At 42.8% G+C, this 21158-nt stretch overlaps 1 protein-coding gene across 1 annotated transcript in view; it reads left to right on the top strand.

The window, feature by feature from the left end:
* Positions 1 to 21158, top strand: part of PLXNC1 (plexin C1) — a 145859-nt gene that overhangs the window by 55116 nt on the left and 69585 nt on the right. Inside the window, exons 5-9 of the mRNA XM_060112917.1 lie at positions 992 to 1106; positions 9521 to 9668; positions 12803 to 12890; positions 14900 to 15002; positions 15143 to 15244. Coding sequence (XP_059968900.1) covers positions 992 to 1106; positions 9521 to 9668; positions 12803 to 12890; positions 14900 to 15002; positions 15143 to 15244 — 556 coding nt within the window. The remainder of the gene's footprint in view (positions 1 to 991; positions 1107 to 9520; positions 9669 to 12802; positions 12891 to 14899; positions 15003 to 15142; positions 15245 to 21158) is intronic.

The raw sequence follows: 21158 nt of genomic DNA, 5'->3' as shown, positions 1-21158 counted from the left end.
TCATGAATTTTCAGTTTTTTTAAAAACTTACTGTCACTAGTTCTCCTCCACCCCTTTGTGTTAACCTTGGGCCTTGAGGAGGCGGAGGTAACAGATGTTTTGTTCTTTCTTTCCTTGATACCGTTCAGGGGATGTCTGTGGAGCCCAACACCATTCGGAAATCACACGGCCCTTGGTGTTCATTCTTCTTGTTAAGTTGGCGGCCCTACTGGTGAGGCAAGCGTTCCCAAGTTCGCAGGACCTAGAGTGACCGAGACAGGCATCAAGCAAAGCAGTGATCTCACCTTTCCGCTTATGATGGTGTTTATCAAAGTAGTTGGCCCTGACCACAGCTTAAGATTTATTTGGGGCATCCTCTGAGCTGGCCGACTTGGCAATGTGGCCCTGGCAAATGTTTTACCCAGTATCTTTTGATATAATTTGTCATCTGTTGAAATAAATGTTATGTAGCAGATGGTTCTGGAATGTCTTATCAAATTCTTGGGAAGACTCTGCCCTTGCAATATGTTTATTTGATTATCATACTGCAAAGCACAAAATGGTCGCTTTCATTTTTTTTTTTTAACAACAAAAAAAGTTACACAATGGGTTGATATTCTAGAAGTGAATCGCAAACCTAAAATGTATACAATGTGTAAACCCTTTCTTGAGCTGTTCTGTACTAGGTTTTTCTAGAAGGGGGCTCTTTAATTGTAGAATGCAGGAGAAGCTGTGTTTTGGATGTATTTGGCAATGTTATCTTGAGAGATGGCTCAGGAGTCTAAGTTCAACATGTCCACAGTTGTTCTCTGCTCTGAGACATGATGGAAAAAATGCTCTGCTGGTTTCCTGTTGCTTTTCATGGTTTTAGCATCATGTTCTTATTCTTTCTTGAAATCAGTAATCCACTATACAAAGCCTGGCATTTTGAACCGAAGCCAAGTATGCGAAAGTTTTAACTGATGCATGTGTGCTGCTTTGCTGCTATCCCCCTTTTTTTCTTTTTTGATAGGTGTACTTTTAAAGAAGATTGTGTGCATTTAAAGAACTCAGAAAACTGGCTGGATATTTCATCTGGAGCTAAACAGTGCCCTCAAATTTACCTCTTTCGAAGCAGTAAAGATAAGGTAAGAGGAAAGATTTTTAATTGGTCTCCACTATCTCATTTTACACAACGGACGCCAACTTCCTTCTGTGTGTAAAATATCCATTAACGATCAAATAAGCTTAGTTATGAGAGTCCACTCATTTAGTTAACTTGATACTTAGTGCCCACCAGATGCCATGCACTCTGCAAGGTGGTGGGGAGGTAGCAGAGAATACGACACATCATGGGCCTGCCCTCATGGAGTTTGTCATCTTATGCAGCTAAAGATGACCTTTATTTGTTGAAATGAAGGAAAAGATGGACTACTAATGTCGCAGAAAAACACATTGATAGGGACTTCCCTGGCGGTCCAGTGGTTAAGACTTTGCCTTCCAATGCAGGAGGTGCGGGTTCAGTCCCTGGTCGGGGAGCTAAGATCCCACATGCCTCGTGGCCAAAAAACCAAAACGTAAAACAGAAGCAGTATTGTAACAAATTCAATAAAGACTTTAAAAATGGTCCACATCAAAAAAAAAATCTTAAAAAAAACCCCACATTGATTAAAAAAGAGAGAAAAATAATAAGTTCAGATTCATGGTCAAGGTTCCTTAAATGTGTCTTAAGTGTCGAATTTTGTTGTTTTATGGTTTCTTTTCCTGATGTGTTCAGACTTCTCTTGACAACTGTCTTATGTGCATGGCTTCAGGCGATGTTGATAGAGAGGGAGAGAAAGCAGTGTGGGCAGTGACTATCGCAAGGGGGGTGTTCGCTGGAAAGTCCGTGGGCTCTTGCTATGGCAGTACCGCCATGGGCAGCACATCAGCCCTGTGACTGGATGAGAGAAAGGTAGCAACGTGAGCATATTCAGGCATTTTCTGATTCACATACCAACTGTGCCCCATGGGAGAATGGAATTCCTGCCTTGCAATCTCGGTGGCTGGAAGGAGACATTTTCTCCCTAATTATAGCTCCTGTATTATGGATAACTGTACAGAATCAGCATCAGCAGCCTTGACCTGTCTGTTGAGCTCACTCTGTTTTATTTGAATGCCACATTAACAAGGAGATGGGTCACTTTCTCTTTCCCCTTACACTTTGCCATTTCAAATAGCAAGAACCGTACCACTTAAGAAGATTTAACATTTAATAAAGGAGAGCCAGAGCATTTAATGAGGGATAAATAATAAAAAGAATCAAGCTTTCAGGTCATAACTGATCAGAACTCACGGATTTCAAGTTATCTGACTGTTGTCACTTTCTGTTGTCCTCGTGTGGGTGGCAGTGTGGAGGATGGGTGCGGGTGGGGGGCAAAAGAAACCTGTCGAAGCCTTCATCCAAGCCTCCATCAGCCCTGCACCAGAATGAATAGATTCTGTGAAAAGGATGCTTATGCATCTAAGTATAGGTATGGCCAAATTTTTATTTCTCTTATCAGTCTGCAGAATAGCCGACTTTAGTGCTGATAGAGACTGGTAGAAAATACCATGATCATTGAATACACCCAGGACTCTGATGAGTTAAGATTACACAAAGCTTTTTTTCTTTTATCATTTTGAAAATGTTAAGGGTAGTACTTCGGCTCAGTGCGGTGAGGGAAAATAACTTGTTCATTGACTGAAAAGCGCAGCTTACACAATTTGCTGACCTATCTTTGGGTTCACTAGTATAAGTTAATCACCATTCACATCTAGTCTGGAACATTGCAAAAAATGTTTACCACCCAGAGAACTATGGGTGCTTTCTTCCCCACCCTGAGTCCCACTGTGGTTTACCCTAATCCCTCTAGAGTCTTCCCACAAAGCCATTACCTCACTCTCTCCAGCTAACCACCACCCTCAAGGTAAAGGAGATACGAGTTTAGTAATTTGAGTAAAGCGATTCTTTGAACCCAACTTTGGGCTGATTATTTTAGTAATTTTGATAAGATGTCAGTCTCCATCTCTTGGTCATATTATTTCAAAATATTTCCTATCTTGATTATTAGCTGTGACTTGCCTGAAAGTCTTAGATCTTTGGTTATTTAAAAAATTCCTTATCCCAGACCCATAGAGATGGAAGTCTATGGTTTTCCCCGATTCTATCTATTAGCTTGGTTCAAAGAGTGTTTGCTCACTGCCCATCCATACCTAATAACATTCTAGTAACTTTTGTGGTATGAGAAAGAAAAACCCATATAATACAGAGACCCTGTTTCCAAGAAGCTTTGTCTCTTTACACAAAACAATTAGAAGACAGTGTATCCTCATCCTCGTTATGAAATTGGCATTAAAAAGAAAGAATTAGAGCAATTCCAATTGTCTTGGAGGGATTTCGTGAGATTTTGTTGAGTAAAAACATCAAGATGCAGAAAAGTATGTATAGCATGATCTTGTATGGATCCAAAAAATATCCCTGTGTATGTTTATGTATGTATGTCTCTGTATGGTTATTTGAGCATGGAGAAAAACATGGAAGAATTCATGCTAGGTTGTAAACATAGGCTCCCCTGATGGAATGACTCATGTGGTGGAGGGAAGGTCAGAGACAAGTTAAAAACAAACAAACAAAAACACAAATAACTGAAATCCTCATACACACAGACAAACACAAAAAGGGATGTATGACGTCTCATTTTTGCATTATGTAAAATTATATGTTTGTATACCTATAAAGAGATTTTTAAGTCAGTAAAAATGGCTTATACTGATAAAAACAGAAAAAATGTAGGAATAAAAGTATTTCCCACAAACAGCATGGTTCCTAAAGGAGAGACTAGAAATATTCTTTTACAAATCAGAACAGAAACATCAATTCCATCACTGATGCAGCCAACGTTGTTTCTAAAGTTGTGTCCCGTGTAATAATACAAGAAACAAGTAATAGAAATAATTATTAGAATGGAATAGACAAAAATATCATTATTTGCTAATCTTAAGTGGTTGTATATCTGTAAAATCTAAATATATTAGCTTTTAAATTTTTAATTGTTCAGGAAACATTCAAGTAACAATAACCTTACTACATGTAAGACCAACTGTTAACATCCATTAATAAAAGATCCCATTCATTAAAAACAACAGAAGTACTCAGGCACAAACCTGAAGAGTGAGGTATATACCCTGTATTTTAAAATCATTTTTACTAGGAGATACATGTTGAAGCCAGCTACCAAAATAGTGATTTTGGCTATGCAACAGCTTGTCTTAAGCAATAGTAATAGTAATTAGATAGTGAGGTAGTGGTCTATTGATGCTGTTTATAATTCATAATAGGAAACCCTTATCAATTAAAAGCATAAGCAAATATAAAAACAAAGACACATAAGGTATTTTCTTGGAAGATATGAAAAACATCTTAAATATATCCAGACGTATACTATGTTTCTTGGCGGGAAGAGATCATAAAAATGTCACTACTTCCTCAATCTATTTTCTAGATTTCATGCCATCCCAGTGAAAATTTGAATAGACTGTCTTAAAATTAAAGTTCATCTGGAATAATAATATGAACTGGTCAAGAATATCCAAGATATATCTTGAAAAAAGAAAATTATTTAAGCAAGACCATTTCCATATGATTGTAAACACATGTATAGTGGTAATAATTTGGCCCATGACTCTGGTTTAAAAATAGGAATAGGGCTTCCCTGGTGGCGCAGTGGTTGAGAGTCCGCCTGCCGATGCAGGGGACACAGGTTCGTGCCCTGGTCCGGGAAGATCCCACATGCAGCAGAGCGGCTGGACCCGTGAGCCATGGCCGCGGAGCCTGTGTGTCCGGAGCCTGTGCTCCGCAACGGGAGAGGCCACAGCAGTGAGAGGCCCGCATACAGCAAAAAAAATAAAAAAAAATAAAAAAAAATAATAATAATAATAAAAATAAAAATAGGAATATAGATCCATGGAATAGAGTAGAAAGCTCAGAAATAGATGTAAATATTTTAAAGAGCATTATCATAAGAGGAAACAAAAGAATTATTTCATAAAAGTTGCTGAAATAGGGCTTCCCTGGTGGCGCAGTGGTTGAGAGTCCGCCTGCCGATGCAGGGGACACAGGTTCGTGCCCCGGTCCGGGAGGATCCCACATGCCGCGGAGCGGCTGGGCCCGTGAGTCATGGCCGCTGAGCCTGTGCGTCCGGAGCCTGTGCCCCGCAACGGGAGAGGCCACAGGAGTGAGAGGCCCGCGTACCACACACACAAAAAAAAGTTGCTGAAATAACTGGCTTACAATGTGGAAACATAGTTTAATTCACCTTTTTTACATTAAATATAAAATAAATTATAGGCTAATTAAGAAATTCATCTAAAAACCTAACAGAAAGTAACTGAGCATCAGATAATTTGGAAGTATAATTTTCTGGCTCTGAAGGAATATATTCTGTAATAGCAAGAGAAAAATATTCATATACTTTTTAAAAAAATCTATACAAGGAAAAATAAGAGATGACTAAAGCACATACTTCAAGAAAATATTTATGACAGGCAAAATATTAATTGCAAGATATGAAAGCTAGGAGAGAGTAAAAAGAAACATCTAGAGACACCAAAAAGTAAGTGGGCAGAAGTGTATATTCTCACAAGAGGAGGTTTAGAGGTTTAGTGGGTTAGATAGGTTAGAGGGCTTTAGAGGGTTAGATGGAAGTATGTTCAGCTTCACCAGTTATCAAATAAGTACAAATTAAAGTGAAAATAAGGTTTGCTGACACCTAGTGATGGCGATGCCAATTAACACAACCTTTTTGGAAAGCAATTTGGCGATATGTTTCAGAAGTCATAAATATATTCATTCTGCTTGAAGCACTAATTCCAGGCTTAGGCTTCTGAAGAAGTAATTTGAAAGAAAACCCATAAGCTTACAGATGTTATTGCAGCGGCATTTATAGACTGAGAAACTTGGAAATAATACCAAACTGGCAACAAGAGGAAAGGTTAAGTGAAGTAAGGTCTGTTGATAGAATGTTATGCGGCACGAGGTTCTCTGGCCCCGTGGACATTACTAGCTAATTGACACTCAGACTTCATATCTCATCTGATTCTTTGGGTCTTCATTCCCTCTTTATCCAACTTAACTCAAGAAAGAGTTATTAACTTGGCAAGGATTCCCACGTTGGGTTCATTAAGCCAAGGTGTCAGCTTTTTTTTTTTTTTTTTTTTTTTTTTGGCGGTACGCGGGCCTCTCACTGCTGTGGCCTCTCCCGTCGTGGAGCACAGGCTCCGACTGCGCAGGCTCAGTGGCCATGGCTCACGGGCCCAGCCGCTCCGCGGCATGTGGGATCCTCCCGGACCGGGGCACGAATCCGCGTCCCCTGCATCGGCAGGCGGACTCTCAACCACTGCGCCACCAGGGAAGCCCGAGGTGTCAGCTTTTTAACCATTCTTGCCTGGAACCCAAAGTCGCACAAAAATACCTTCAACTCCCTGGCTATCCTCTTCCACCGCTTGAAAACACTTACTGTCTCCTATTTTCAGATCAGCTGCAACTTCTTCTCCCCATCGTTCCCCTGAAACTGAACTCCATGGAGCCATTCCAGCAGACACTACAAGTCCTCATCTTACTTGGCCTCTTGGCTGCATTCTTGAAACTCTGTCTTCCATCACCTTCCATGGCGCACCTTCTCCATGCTCTCTTCCTTCCTTCTTGACTAGGCCTCGACCTCCTTGGCTGGCTCCTTCTCTCCCTGACTCTAAATGTTGGAGTTATTTCAGCCCCAGGTTTGGCTCTTCCTCTCTTCTGACTCTGTACTTTGTCCACAGACGACAATCTTATCCACTCCCATGGCTTGATCTACCATCTCTATGTCGATGTCTCCTTTATCTCCTGCCCAGGCTCCAGGCTTATTATATCTTCTTAATTATCACACAAGCATCTTGAACTACACACATCCAAAAATTGAAGTCTTGATTTTTCCACCCAAGGTCTGCCTCCTGCTCAGTGTGCCCCATTGCAATATACAGCACCTCTGTGTCCAACCATTTGCTTACCACATCCACATGCCCCGCTTCCAGTCCTGCCCCGTGCTACCTCTAATGGGTATATTGAAGCTGTCAATTCTTTCCATTTCTACTGTACCATCCTAGCCCAGGCTTCTATCATCTCTTAATCTCAATCCCGTGTGGCCCTCTGGTTTTCATCTAGCAGACTTTCCCACACTTCTGCTAGACTATAAGCTCTTTGAGGGCAAGGACGATAGCTGCTTGCTTCACTGAAGTAATCAATGCCTTGTGTAGCACGTGGCACCTCCTAAAAGCTTGATAAATGTTTATGGAATAAATTAATGCAACGATTACAGTTCTGTAAATGCTGTGTATATGAGAACTGGAAGGCAATGTGGAAAATTTAAAACAGCTAGTGATAATAGGACTTTAACAAGCTTTCTGGTGCTCTTGTTATGATGTTTGAGCAGTGAATTCAATTAAAGACATACATGCGTACAGGATAACAGGTGATAACGGTCATGCGCTGAGATGTGCGGTACAGGGAGAAATGCAGGGGTGAAGCATGCATGAGAGTCCAGCCAGGAGTTGAAGATGAGCTTCTGGGGATGGTCTGGGGTTCAGTACTATGTTCAGGTCCCCTGGAGAGGGTTGGACTTCAGTCCAGTGGAAGTTGGACGATAAGAACTTGCATTCCAGCATGATCCTATGGCTCAGAAACAGGATTTTTTGAAAATGGAAAGACGGGGGTGAGATCCCAGGGCTAGAAGAGATTTAGCAAGCGTATCAGAAGGTGAGAGACAGTGGTCTTAGCTGGCTGTGCAGAGTCTGGGCAGAGGTCTGAAGTATAACAGAAGGTGGGCACCTCCCCGGTTGTGTGGGACTATCACTCTTCATCGTGGGTGATAAGGTTACCACTTCCTATGCTCCCAGCTTCCTAAAACTTAGCCCACCTCCTCACCAGATCCCCTGCATGCACATGGTGCCCACCTCCTCACCAGATCTCCCATTGGCATATTATTTTAACTTTTCTTTTTCTTTTTCTTCTTCTTTCTCTTTTTCCTTTTTCTTCCTTCCTTCCTTCCTTCCTCCCTCCCTCCCTCCCTCCATCCTTTCTCTCTTTCTTTCTTCTCCTCCTCCTCCCTCCTAAATATAAACAAATGAAAAAAAATTATGTATTTGGATGAGAATACTTAATATCATAAAGATATAAAATCCCAGGCTTCCCTGGTGGCGCAGTGGTTGGGTGTCCGCCTGCCAATGCAGGGGACACGGGTTCGTGCCCCAGTCCGGGAAGATCCCACGTGCCGCGGAGGAGTTGGGCCCGTGAGCCACGGCCGCTGAGCCTGCGTGTCCGGAGCCTGTGCTCCGCAACGGGAGAGGCCACAACAGTGAGAGGCCCGCGTACCGCCAAAAAAAAAAAGATATAAAATCCCCTAAAATTAATGCATATATTAGTACAATTCCAGTTAAACTCACAGTCCCCACACCCCATTTGGGTAAAATGATCTTAAAGTTCATATGGACGAATAATGTCTAGGAAATGCTAAGAAAATTATGAAAAGACAAATAGAGTTTCCATAAATATATTTAAATCCACAGTAGTAAAAATTTGATGACATTGGGATAGAATTAGATCAATAGATAATTGGAACAGTGCAAAGTTCAGAAATAGCTTTGCAGGAATATGGTGAGTTCATATATGACAAAAGTGGTAGCTCAGTGGGAAAAGGAATTTTCTTTTTGGTAAATGGTCGTGACATAGCTGATTAACCATCTGGATAAAAATAAAGCTCGACCCTTACCTTACACTACACGTAAAAATAAATTCCAGATGGATTAAAGACATAGTTTAAAAAGTAAAGCAACAGGGCCTCCCTGGTGGCGCAAGTGGTTGAGAGTCCGCCTGCCGATGCAGGGGACACGGGTTCATGCCCCGGTCCGGGAAGATCCCACATGCCGCGGAGCGGCTGGGCCCGTGAGCCATGGCCGCTGGGCCTGCGCGTCCGGAGCCTGTGCTCCGCAACGGGAGAGGCCACAACAGTGAGAGGCCCACATACCGCAAAAAGAAAAAAAAAAAAAAAAAAAGTAAAGCAACAAAGATGGCAGAACAATATTATATCTGTCCACAAGCAAGACTTTGGGAAGAACTTTATAACCAAGACAAGAAACCCTGCATTTGATTACATAAAAACACATCGTGTAGTGTAAAAGATACCACACATGCAAATTGCAAGACAAGCAGATCAGGAGAAAATATGTCAGAAATATGACAGATAAGGATTAATATCTATACTATACAGAGAGCTCTTAAAATTGATAAGAAAAATACACACAAAGCAGAGAAAATGGTCTAAGGATATGAATATGCGATTCACAAAAGAGCAAATTAAATAGCCAATAAAACATCGCTTTCTTTATATTGGCAATCTAAGAAATTCCCCTTCTATGGCAAGTCAGAGGTGAGTTCATTTAAGGCTCTAGGATGGATGGAAATGATGGAAAAAAACAATAATCCGGTTCCTGAAATTTCTTCCCCACACAGACGACAGTGACTGTGGTGGGAAGCTTCTCTCCAAGACGCTCGGAGTGCATGGTGAAGAACGTGGACACCGGCAGGATGCTCTGCAAGGGTAAAAGTGTATCCAATGAGACCTGCACCTGCAGCATCCCGGCCAGAGCAACCTACAAAGGCAAGTGGACTCTGCTGTTTTTGTTGTCGTTGTTGTTAGAAAATGAAGCAGGCAAGAGAAACTTCTGAGTCCAGATTGCCCAGGAAACAAGTTAAGTGACAGAATCTGAATAGTCCCACGCTGTAGACTCTCCCTCCCCTACCCCTTGCTTCCCAGTTTTCCCCTCAGTCCCGCTCATCTCTGCTCCACTCATCACATGAGTGCGGGACCCCCCAGTCACATGTGGCTGGAGAATGACAGAGGGTGGTAAGTTGGTTAGGTGAGTGGAGTCAAGCCAGAGACCTTTGGGCTGACCTTACGTGGATGGTTCAGATAATTCAGAGATCGGAACAGCTGGGAATGCCCTTGATGAGATGAGAAAACAGAACGGCCAATATTTTTATCATCTTAAGTTCATTGCATTCGTTCATTCATACAGGAAGTATTTATTGAGCATCTACGTGCCAGACACTGTGCTAAATGGTAGGGAGTCAGTGACCGAAAACACTCACCTGGTCCTTGTTCACAGTATTTAGAGCCTCTTGGGGTAGAGATGAGTAAACAGCACCTTACAGTGCGGTGGGTAGCATGCAGGGAACATAGCTCACCATGGGAAGCACATGAAGAGGGCACCTAACTGGACTTGGGGGTGGGCAGGTGAGGGGGCAAGGAAAGCTTCCTGGAGGATGAATAGGGTTGAGCTGGACAAAGAAGAAGGGGAAGGAGTAATGCAGTCAGAGACCAACTAGTGTGATGGCCAAAAGGAGAGAAAAAGCTTTGTCTGAGGAGCCGGGAGAGGTTCTATATGGCCAAGGCAAATAAGGTAGAAAGCAGAATGATAGAAAATGGATACCAAAGAAGGTACAAAGTGTCTGGCACAAAGTAGCCATTGATGATCCATGAATTTCTGTTGAATGAATGGCCGCAGGTGGAGAATGGGACAGGAGGTGGGGAGGGCTGGGTTCTGAAAGGTCAGAGAGGAGGGAAGCTGTAGCAGTGAGCGGGTGAGGGGACGGGAGCTGAAACAGGTAAGACAGGTAAGGGTGGAGCGAAGCGGGTGGATTCAGGGGATGGTTAGGAGTGAATACAACGGACGGACTGAGGATTCGTGAGTCCCTCTGGGTCAGGAAGAAGCAGAGTGAGGTTCGTGGGTTATTACAATGCAGGTCTGGCTCACCTGGAACATAAGCTTCGGAAGTACTTGAGATCACCTTGGAAAGCTAGTTGATTGCTTAAAAAATTTCTTTTTAATCTTTTTTTAAAAATTGAAATAGAGTTGATGTACAGTGTAGTTGATGGTTTTTACAGCCTCCGTCAACTGAACCCAGCCCTCTGTCTGCCCTTTTCTCTGGATGCCTTCCATATTCTGAGCAGGCAAACAAACCCACTTTCCCGCCTCTCGCATTCAGCCAGCCAGTGGCCATTGCCAAACCTTTCTTGGTCTGTGGCCTGTAGTGGCTTTGCCTCTTTCACCAAATCCTGTCTCCCTTCTGCTTTGAAAAGTCACCTCTTCCGTATAGCCTTGACCGATTCTGCTCTAATCATCCCGATCGTTCCAGTACCCTCTGGGTTCCCCACCTGCACCCCAATCTTGGTACCCAGGTGCTGCATGGAACTTGAACCACTCAGAGGGTGTTTCCTTGACTATACTGTCACTGTGCTTTTTCACCTAAGTTATTTTATCTCTTCTAGAATAACTGCGAATGCTTCCAGAGCAAAGAGCATATATATTCGTTTCCTTGTGATATTTCCCAGTAGCATTTTGTGCACAGTTGATACTCAGGAAAGGACGACGCTTGCTAGTCTCCATCACTGGACACTTGTTGATTCCATTGATACGTATTTTCACTGGGAGTCCCTCAGTGCTTACTGTCCATAAGTTCATGCTACTAACAGTTATCAAGTGTCTGTTCAAATGCTGTTGCTGAGAGGTCACGCCAGCCCTCCAAACCTTCTTGTCTTCGGAACAGAGGATTATCATTTCACATATACCCACTTTATGTGAGCAGAATTTTATGTGACATCCTGGCTTTCAGTATGAATGTTCCTGCTGAAGAGAAGCCCCTTAAAGTAAGGGTTCTCAGACTTTTGGAATCACATGCTAATAATATTTCAGTTGAAAAATTAGGGGTGCCAACAAAGTTAGGCCAACTTCTTAAATTGTCAAGGAAAGACTTTTCATTTTAAAAGCATCATCTGCTCTCCCTGTTAATTCATAAAAGGAAGAAGGTATTAATACCAAAATGGGTGACAGTGAAGATATCACAGAGTAGCACTGGTCCCTGCCCACAATAGGATTTGAAAGGCACCGCTCCAGGCTGCCTCACCGAAACCTGGCTATACACAGTCAGTACACGGGGAGATTACAGACATAGATTCCGGACATCCCCCAGCCCTGCTGAGTCAGAATATCTAGGAGTGTGGCTCTGGAATCTATATTTTCATCAATTTCTCAAGTGATTCTGATACACAACCAGATTTAGGGATCACCTGGGGTAGAGTATGTAAGTTGAAGAGGTACAGGAAATATGTCATTTCTAACATGCTGATTTAGCAGAGTTTTTGTCTTATTACTTTATTCTTTTGGGGTTTTTCTGACCCATGGGTAGGTTCTCAAAAGCAAATAAGAAAACCTTTATCATAGATTTGGCAACAGTTGACTCCAAGAAGATCATGGCTCCCAGCCCATGGGAACCACACTTTGGAGTTTGTTAGGTAAATATCTGTAGTATGGATTTTTCTGAAGGTGCAGGATTTCTTCTCTAACATTCTGGTTATCACGTTCTAGGCAGTTCTTGCTCGGTGACTTGTTTTATTCTTATGCTGTGGCCAATTACAAGCTGAGATAGTGATCCCAGGGAGAGTACAAGCTGTAAATGGGCTGTGAAATGGCTTTTTCTTAGTGATTATCCGTGGGAGGCCTGGAACGTGAGGTGGGCCCGGGTCTGTTTGGAGGCTTGTGCTGTGCACTTCGGCTGCCTGACGTGAATGGCCCCCGGGAAGGAGCCACATACTGATTGAAATGTTAGCGAACAGCTGGCGCACCCCACCCTCTTTGTGGAGGAGGCAAAAAATATTTATTTTTTGCACTTACGGCTTTGCTTGACGATAGCAGGGCTCCACCGTCAATGACTTCTTTTCCCCCTTTGCTCCAGATGTTTTAGTTGTCAACGTGACGTTCTCCTTCAGTTCCTGGAGTGTGTCAAAAAGATTCAACTTTACCAACTGCTCATCATTAAGAGAGTAAGATTTTATTTAAAACGTGAATATTCTCTCATTGGTTTTAATGTATTTATTTGCTTTACTCTTCGATTTCCTAAAGACCTCTTTTGTGGAGGAGAACTTTCCAAGGTGCCTTTTGGAGCATGGCCTAACGGGAGACAGGAGAGCCCCTGAGCTAATAAGCTGACTTGTTCAAGCCCTGCCAAGGGAGGTGGAGCAGTGAAGAGGCAAACAGCTGTGCTTGGGTGTATTTTACCCACAGGGAAATACATTCCTCCGACCAAGATGTGGCCTTGAAGTAATAGGCGAAGGGCTGCCGCTAGGTTCTCCCCTGATCAGAATGGCTTTGGGAATTTGAGTCAAGGAAGAGAGTCTGAGCATGAGATAAGGGGAAGTCACAGTCAAGGAGAAGCACAAGAGGAAGTCTCTGTCATCAAAAGAACATGTTAATTGTGACCCACGTTTTCGTACCGAGTTTGGCCCTGTTGAGCTACGTACCCCCCTGAGTTAGGACCACACTTCACCCGTTGCTTCTAAAGCAGACGGAAGACAGAGGAAATATGCCTCCCAGATTCCTGGTTTTCCAGCTGCAAGATGGGATGGATGTTCCCATGGAAACAATGGGAAGCTGTGTTATTAGTGATTCTATAGCTCCTTCAGTGGTTTGCTTGACCCACTGTGTGAGTACCAAATGTGGATTTCTTTGGGTCTGGTCTGGGAACCATTGTTTCTTCAGGGTAAAGGCATTCGAACTCGAAGCTGAGTTGGGAGGCCACCCTACAGGAGCCACTGGACTTCACCTTTACCACCGCAGCACTTTGAAAGAGGGATTGAATTCAGTGATTTCTAACAAGCAGGATGAATTCAGGGAGGAAAAACACCAAACTTGATACAGAGAGTCCATGAAAATGGGGAAAAAAAGAAAAAGGGGGAGAGTTAAATAGACCTGTGTAGCTCAAGGAGAGTTTAAACAGAACACAGCTCCTGCACCCACGCTTGTAAGGCCTGGTGAGAGGAAGCGCCTTGCCCCAGGTCCACAGCTAGGTAATTAAGAACCAGACCTCAGACCCACAGCTCCCCAGAGGGGGAGCACCCTTTCCTTGGGTACCTACTTCCCCTTCGAAAAGCACTTAGAAAAGTCATCACACTTGAGGGGTATCGATAGGAGCGCAAGTCACAAACCTGCTTCTAGCGCACTTCAGTGGCAGGTGAACCCTTAGGCGAGTCTGTGCTTTCTTCTCCCACCGAAACTGCAATTTCTGTAGGTCAGAGTCTCAGGATGCCTTGGCATTTCTGGAAGAATACATGAAATGCACATGTATGTGTCCCCTCTCCCTGATCTAGTCCTCTCACTGTCCCCGGGCTGAGGCTTCCTTTTGCCTCCTTTGGCTACGTTTCCAAACCCACCTCGATTTCCATTTTTATTGTTCTTGCTTTAACACTGATTATCCTATTAAGTGCTTTTCAAGTCTTCCGCTGTTATCCATGCATGGTTGTTTGATTAGTAGACACAGTTCTTCCTTAATTTGATTAAAAAGCAAACACTGGCACCCTGTTTTCTCTGCTCGCCAGGTAGCACTTTTAGTTTCCCGTCTTCCAGGCATTTGGCAGTGTTTCTGCTCCAGTGAGTAAGGGTGGGTTGGTTTATGGGGGGCTGGGGGAGATCAGTCTCCAGAGGGAAACTTACCTGAAGGTAGACAAATAGCAGAACTGGATTCAGAAACAGATTCAGTGGGTTCCTGTTATCTACTGACATACCAGGTGACCCCAGCTTCAGGTTTCCATGGCAACCCCCCAGCAAGTGTAATGATGGTCCATCAGCCCCGAGGGCTGCCCAGAGCAGGGCAGAAGGTCAGTACTATATCCCTAGCCCCAAAGGACTGTCCTCTCTCCCCTGGGTGCATCACAGTCTATCCAGGGATTTTTTTTTCTTCTTTTAAATGCTCGCATGCGGCATCACAGAGGGAAATTCTAGAATATGAACGTTTTCCTTAAAATGAGGGAATTAAGTTGGTTTTCTGTGTTGCCAGATGCCCAGTATGTATTGGAACTGGCTGTGCTTGGTGTAAAAGTGAGAAAAAATGTATCCATCCCTTCACAGCTTGTGACCCTTCTGATTACAAGAGGAACCAGGTAAGGTGACATTTTCAGTATTACAGGGTTTAACCAAAAATAAATATTTGTGACCACCTAGCCCCAGCCTGTCTTTTGCCTTTATTTCAAACTTCGAATTTCCACCCGTTCGGATGTTGAAGGGATATTCTTCATTTCAGGACCTCTGTCCAGTGGCTTTTGAGAAATGGGCCCCACCCAAGACAGCAGGAGGAGGAAGGTTCAAGGAGAAGACAAGTAACAGAACCACCCAGGGCTTGCAGGTCAGACCCTGTTTTCATATCGATAATGGGAAAATCCCCCTTTGAATGGCAATAACATCTCCTGCTACTTTGGGTTCCTTTTATAAAAATTCCCTATTTTACTTTCTACCCAAATTCCCTTTTTTACCTTTGGTTTTTAACCAAGTTGCATTTAATTGGCTCAATACATCACAAGCTGCACACTCGCATAAAATAAATTAAAAATCTGTAATGATGAAAAATGAAGGCCCAGTAAAAGTAAAATTTTAAATCTGACTTCGTGGCTCTAGGGGGAGTTAGAAGGAAGTATAGAGCACACAGCACTGAGGGGATTTCAATGTTTAACCACATGTTATGATTGCATTTGGGGGGGGCGGGGTATGTGAGGGCTAGGTGTGTCTATGCAAAATATATAAACGAATCTCTTTGGATTATTTTTCTTTGCAGAGATGATCTAAGCAGTAGTCAATAGTGTCAAAACAAAGAGTTGTGTCTATGTAATAAATACACATTTCTCTTCACTTCTCAAAACTGTTTTTCATGGAAAAATGCTTACCATGAAATTTCTTTGGAAATTCCTCTTATTTTCTTCAAAGTAAATCACCAAGCTCAACTGACAGCCATGTTTGAAAAGAGAGAACATGACCATGTAAACATTTCCGGGTTGATGCATTTAGTACACAAATGCTGACTTCATTCATTTGATGGAAGTTAATTGAGCATCTGCTATGTGGTGAAAAACAAAAAAGGACAAGTTCTTGTTCTCATTAACCTTGGGTCTAGTGGGAGCAGACAAATTAAAAACAGTAACATGTTTTGTTCTTAAAGGCTCAGTTTTCTGTTTCTTGGCTAATCTGTGGCTTTGATGTATCCATTTGCTGCTACTTAAGGTCAGGTGCCAATATAAATAAGTAGCACATTTTTAATCACTACCAAAAAGTTGAGAGTAACTTTAGGTGAATTTAGTAACAAGCAAAGGGAATGTGAATCAAAATGGATTATGAAGTTAATTAAAGGCATTAGAAAAGCTTGGTGTGCCAGTATCTTCAGACTTTTATTAAAGTCTTTGAGGTTTTATTAAGTGATGAGCCACATTTCTCTTCCCATTGGTTTATGAAACTAAGGCATAGTGACAGGTGTTTGAATCAAAAAGGCAGTGGCTTTTTTAAAAAAAAATTAAACTTCTCTTTTGTTGTTGTTTCAGTAGTTTAAAAATTTCAGTTGATTTTTAAAAATTTAAAAATAATGTAAAATTTACCACAGTTAAGTGTACAGTTCAGTAGAGTTAAGTACATTCACATTGTTGAGCAACCATCACCACCATCCATCTTCAGAACATGTTTCATCTTGCAAAACTGAAACCTTGTACCCATGAAACAATAACTCCTCACTTTCTCTTCTCCCAGCCCTGGCAGCTACCATTCTACTTTCTGACTCTATGAATTTGACTACTCTAGGTACCTCAGATAAGTGGAATCAAACAGGATTTGTCTTTTTTGTGACTGGCTTATTTCACTTAACATAATGTCTTCAAGGTTCATCCATATTGTAGCTTGGGTCAGAATGTCCTTTAAGGCTGAACAATGTTCCATTGTTTGTATATATTACATTTGTTTATCCAGTCATCCATTGATGGACACTTGAGTCGCACCCAGCTTTTGGCTATTGTAACTCATACTGCTATAAACAGGTGTGTACAAACACCTCTTCAAGACCCTGTTCCAGTTCTTTTGGGTAGGGACCCAGAAGTGGAGTTGCTGGATCATATGGTCATACTATTTTTAATTTTTTGAGGAACACCATTGTTTTCCTTATCGCTCTGCCATTTTACATTCCCACCAACAGCGTATGAGCGTTCCACGTTCTTGCCAGCACTTTGCTGTTTTTGTTTTTTTATAGTATTCGTCTTAAATGGGTATAAGGTGGTATTCTGTTGTGGTTTTGATTTGCATTTCCCTACTGATGAGTGATATTGAGACTCTTTTCGTGTGCTTATTGGCCATTTGTGTGCCTTCTATGGAGAAATGTCTATTCAAGCATTTTGTCCATTTTATAATCAGGTTTTTTTGTGGTTGAATTGTAGGAGGTCTTTATATATTTTATGTTTTTATGTTTTTATTTTTTTGCGGTACGCGGGCCTCTCACTGTTGTGGCCTCTCCCGTTGCGGGGCACAGACTCCGGACGCGCAGGCTCAGCGGCCATGGCTCACAGGCCCAGCCGCTCTGCGGCATGTGGGATCCTCCTGGACCGGGGCACGAACCCGCGTCCCCTGCATCGGCAGGCAGACTCTCAACCACTGCGCCACCAGGGAAGCCCTTTTTTTTTTTTTTTTTTTTTGCGGTACGCAGGCCTCTCACTGTTGTGGCCTCTCCCGTTGCGGAGCGCAGGCTCCGGACGCGCAGGCTCAGCGGCCATGGCTCACGGGCCCAGCCATTCCGCGGCATGCGGGATCCTCCCGGACCGGGACATGAACCGGTGTCCCCCGCATCGGCAGACAGACTCTCAACCACTGCGCCACCAGGGAAGCCCAGTCTTTATATATTTTAGATATCAACCTCATATCAGATATATGATTTGCAAATATTTTCTCCTATTCCATAAGCTGCCTTTTCACTCTGTTGATTGTATCCTTTGATGCAGAGAGGTTTTTAATTTTGTTGAAGTGCAGTTTATGTATTTTTTTATTTTCTTGCCTGTGTTTTGGGTGTCATATACAAGAAATCATTGCCAAATCCAGGTCATAAAGCTCTTATTCTAAGAGTTCTATAGCTTTAATCCTTATATTTAGGTCTTTGATCCATTCTGAGTTAATTTTCGTATATGGTGTCAGGTAAAGATCCAACTTCATTTCTGTGTTTTCCCAAGACCGTTTGTTGAAAAAAACTGTCATTTCCCCCATTAAATATTCTTGGCACCCTTATCAAAAATCATTTGACTATATATGCAGCAGTTTACTTCTATGCTATATATCCTATTCCATTGGTCTATATGTCTGTTCTATTTTGTAATAAGACACTGTTTCGTAATAAGTTTTGAAATCAGAAAGTGTGAGTCCTTCAACTTTGTTCTTCTTTTTCGTGATTGTTTTGGAAGAAAAATAATTTATTTTGAGGTAATTGTAGATTCTTATGTAGTTGTGAGAAACTAATACAGAGAGATCTCATATCTTTTACCCAGTTTCCCCCAATAGTAACATCTTGCAAAACAATAGCACAATATCACAACCAGGATATTGACAGTGACAACAGTCAAGATCCAGAACAGCCCTGTCACCTCAAGTCTCCCCCACGTTGCCTGTCAATAGTCACACCCACTTCCTCCCTCCCACTCTCTATTTCTGACCCCTGGCTACCACTAATCTATTCTCCATTTCTATAATTTTACCATGTCAAGGACTTTAAACAAATGGTATCATCCAGAGGTACCCTTTGGGGATTGGCCTTTTTAACTCAACATAATTCTCTGGAAATTCACCCAGTTCTTTTTCTTTTCTTTTTTTAAATTAATTTATTTTATTTTTAGCTGTGTTGGGTCTTCATTGCTGTGCACGGACTTTCTCTGGTTGTGGCGAGCGGGGGCTACTCTTTGTTGCGGGGCGCGGGCTTCTCATTGCGGTGGCTTCTCTTGTTGCGGAGCACGGGGTCTAGGCACGTGGGCTTCGGTAGTTGTGGCTCACGGGCTCAGTAGTTGTGTCTCACAGGCGCTACAGCTCAGGCTCAGTAGTTGTGGCACACGGGCTTAGTTGCTCCGTGGCATGTGGGATCTTCCCGGACCAGGGCTTGAACCCATGTCCTCTGCACTGGCAGGTGGATTCTTAACCACTGTGCCGTCAGGGAAGCCCCATCCAGTTCTTTTATGCATCGACAGTGTCTTCCTTTCTATCGCTAAGTCGTGGTTCAGACAATGACTTTTTACATTTTTATTTTAAAGGAAAAAATTAGGTCACAGCATCCTGGTTTCCTGTATTGTGTCTTACGGAACCTTTTGACTTTTGACACTATGTGGTTAAAAGAACTGGGGTCACCAAGGGAGCAAGAGGCGGTGGTAATGAACAAAGCCCAGACCTGTCTTCAGTGCTTCTCTGTGAATGACCTTTGTAGAAAGACATCTTTTATTTTTAATTAATTTTTATTGGAGTGGAGTTGATTTACAATGTTGTGTTAGTTTCTGCTGTACAGCAAAGTGAATCAGTTATACATATACTTATATCCACTCTTTTTAAAATTCTTTTCCCATATAGGTCATTACAGAGTATTGAGTAGAGTTCCCTGTGCTGTACAGAAGGTCCTTATTTTATATTGGGTTGGCCAAAAAGTTTGTTCGGGTTTTTCTGTAACATCTTACGGAGAACAAAACCTGAACCACCCCAATATATAGCAGTGTGTACATGTCAATCCCAATCTCCCAATTCACCCCACCCCCCGCTTTCCCCATTGTTAACCATAGGTTTGTTTCCTACATCTGTGACTCTATTTCTGTTTTGGAAATAGGTTCATTTGTACCATTTTTTAAGATTCCACATATAAGCAATATCATATTGGAGAAAGACTTCGTGTTGATACTGAAATGTTTTCTTTAACTACGTGACTTAGTTGAGAAACTCACATTTGGTTAATAGGGAGTGGAGTAGTATTTGTTGTGGAAGGGATTTCTCATGCATTGTGAGACGCTGCTGTCTTTTCATTATCATGCGGAATGTGTGAATCCAAGTTTCCAGTTTGATTCTCATGCTGGCCTTGAATGAAGCACTGAACACTCTATTCCTAGCAGAGAAGCATTGAGGGCCTTCATTCAGTGCATCTTCCACATCACGTACATACTGAGTGCTTCCTGTGTGCCAGGCATGGGGACACGAACTGTGAATGGTACAGACATAGTCTTAGGCTTCCTGATGCTGAGCTAGGGTTGATTCTCTCTGCAGGTGTTTCTCGAGCACCTAGTACATACCATTACACTGAGCTCCGTGGACACCATGATGGGGGCACATATCTTGTCCTCAGTCTCAAGAATCTTATATATACATGAGCACATAGATAAGAATACAAGATAAAAGAATATTAACCTAGGGGCTTCCCTGGTGGCGCAGTGGTTGAGAGTCTGCCTGCCGATGCAGGGGACACGGGTTTGTGCCCCAGTCTGGGAAGATCCCACATGCCGCGGAGCGGCTGGGCCCGTGAGCCATGGCCACTGAGCCTGCGCGTCCGGAGCTTGTGCTCCACAACGGGAGAGGCCACAACAGTGAGAGGCCTGTGTACCGCAAAAAAAAAAAAAAAAAAAATTAACCTAGGGAAGGTACCAGGCAGTATACAAACCCAGAGAACCTCTCTGTGCCTGGGGCCTTGTCTTAGTCATTCCTGATGATTTAAACCCAGTGCCTGGCAGGTAAAAGCTCTTAATCAGTGTGGTTGGATAAGTCTTGGATGGATGGATGGATGGATTGACACAAGATGGCATTTCAGCCAGCAGTTGAGGGAAGAGACACGTGGAGACAGAGGAGTGGGTCTTCTAAGCAGAGGGGCTACCACTGCAAAAGCATAGTGGGTCACCAGAAAATTCCAGGGCACCCATTACAGGAGACCCTAAGTGATTCGATTTGGCTGGAGCAGAAGGATGCAGGAAATTATGGGACAAAACAAGATGGAAATGACCCGGGAGCCTACATCTATGGAGCCTTCCATTTTGTTCTTCAGCCAGCAGTACAGTGCTCTTCAAGACATTTCTTTTTTTAATGCATGAATTTGCTCATCCATGGATGTGGTATTTATGAGAGAGGGTTCCTGGCTCAATCCCTGTTATGCCCTGTCACCCTCACACTGTTTCATGACCCTATGACCCATCCCTTGACCGTGACCTACAAACACATATTGTCGTGCACCAGGGGGCTGCGTTAGGAAAAGCATCACCAGAACAGGGAAAATAACTCAAAAATCTACG

This window comes from Mesoplodon densirostris, chromosome 11, assembly GCF_025265405.1.
Source record: "Mesoplodon densirostris isolate mMesDen1 chromosome 11, mMesDen1 primary haplotype, whole genome shotgun sequence".
NCBI lineage: Eukaryota > Metazoa > Chordata > Mammalia > Artiodactyla > Ziphiidae > Mesoplodon > Mesoplodon densirostris.
The sequence above is the reverse complement of the archived record's forward strand: the minus strand, read 5'-3'. Positions and strand labels throughout refer to the sequence as shown.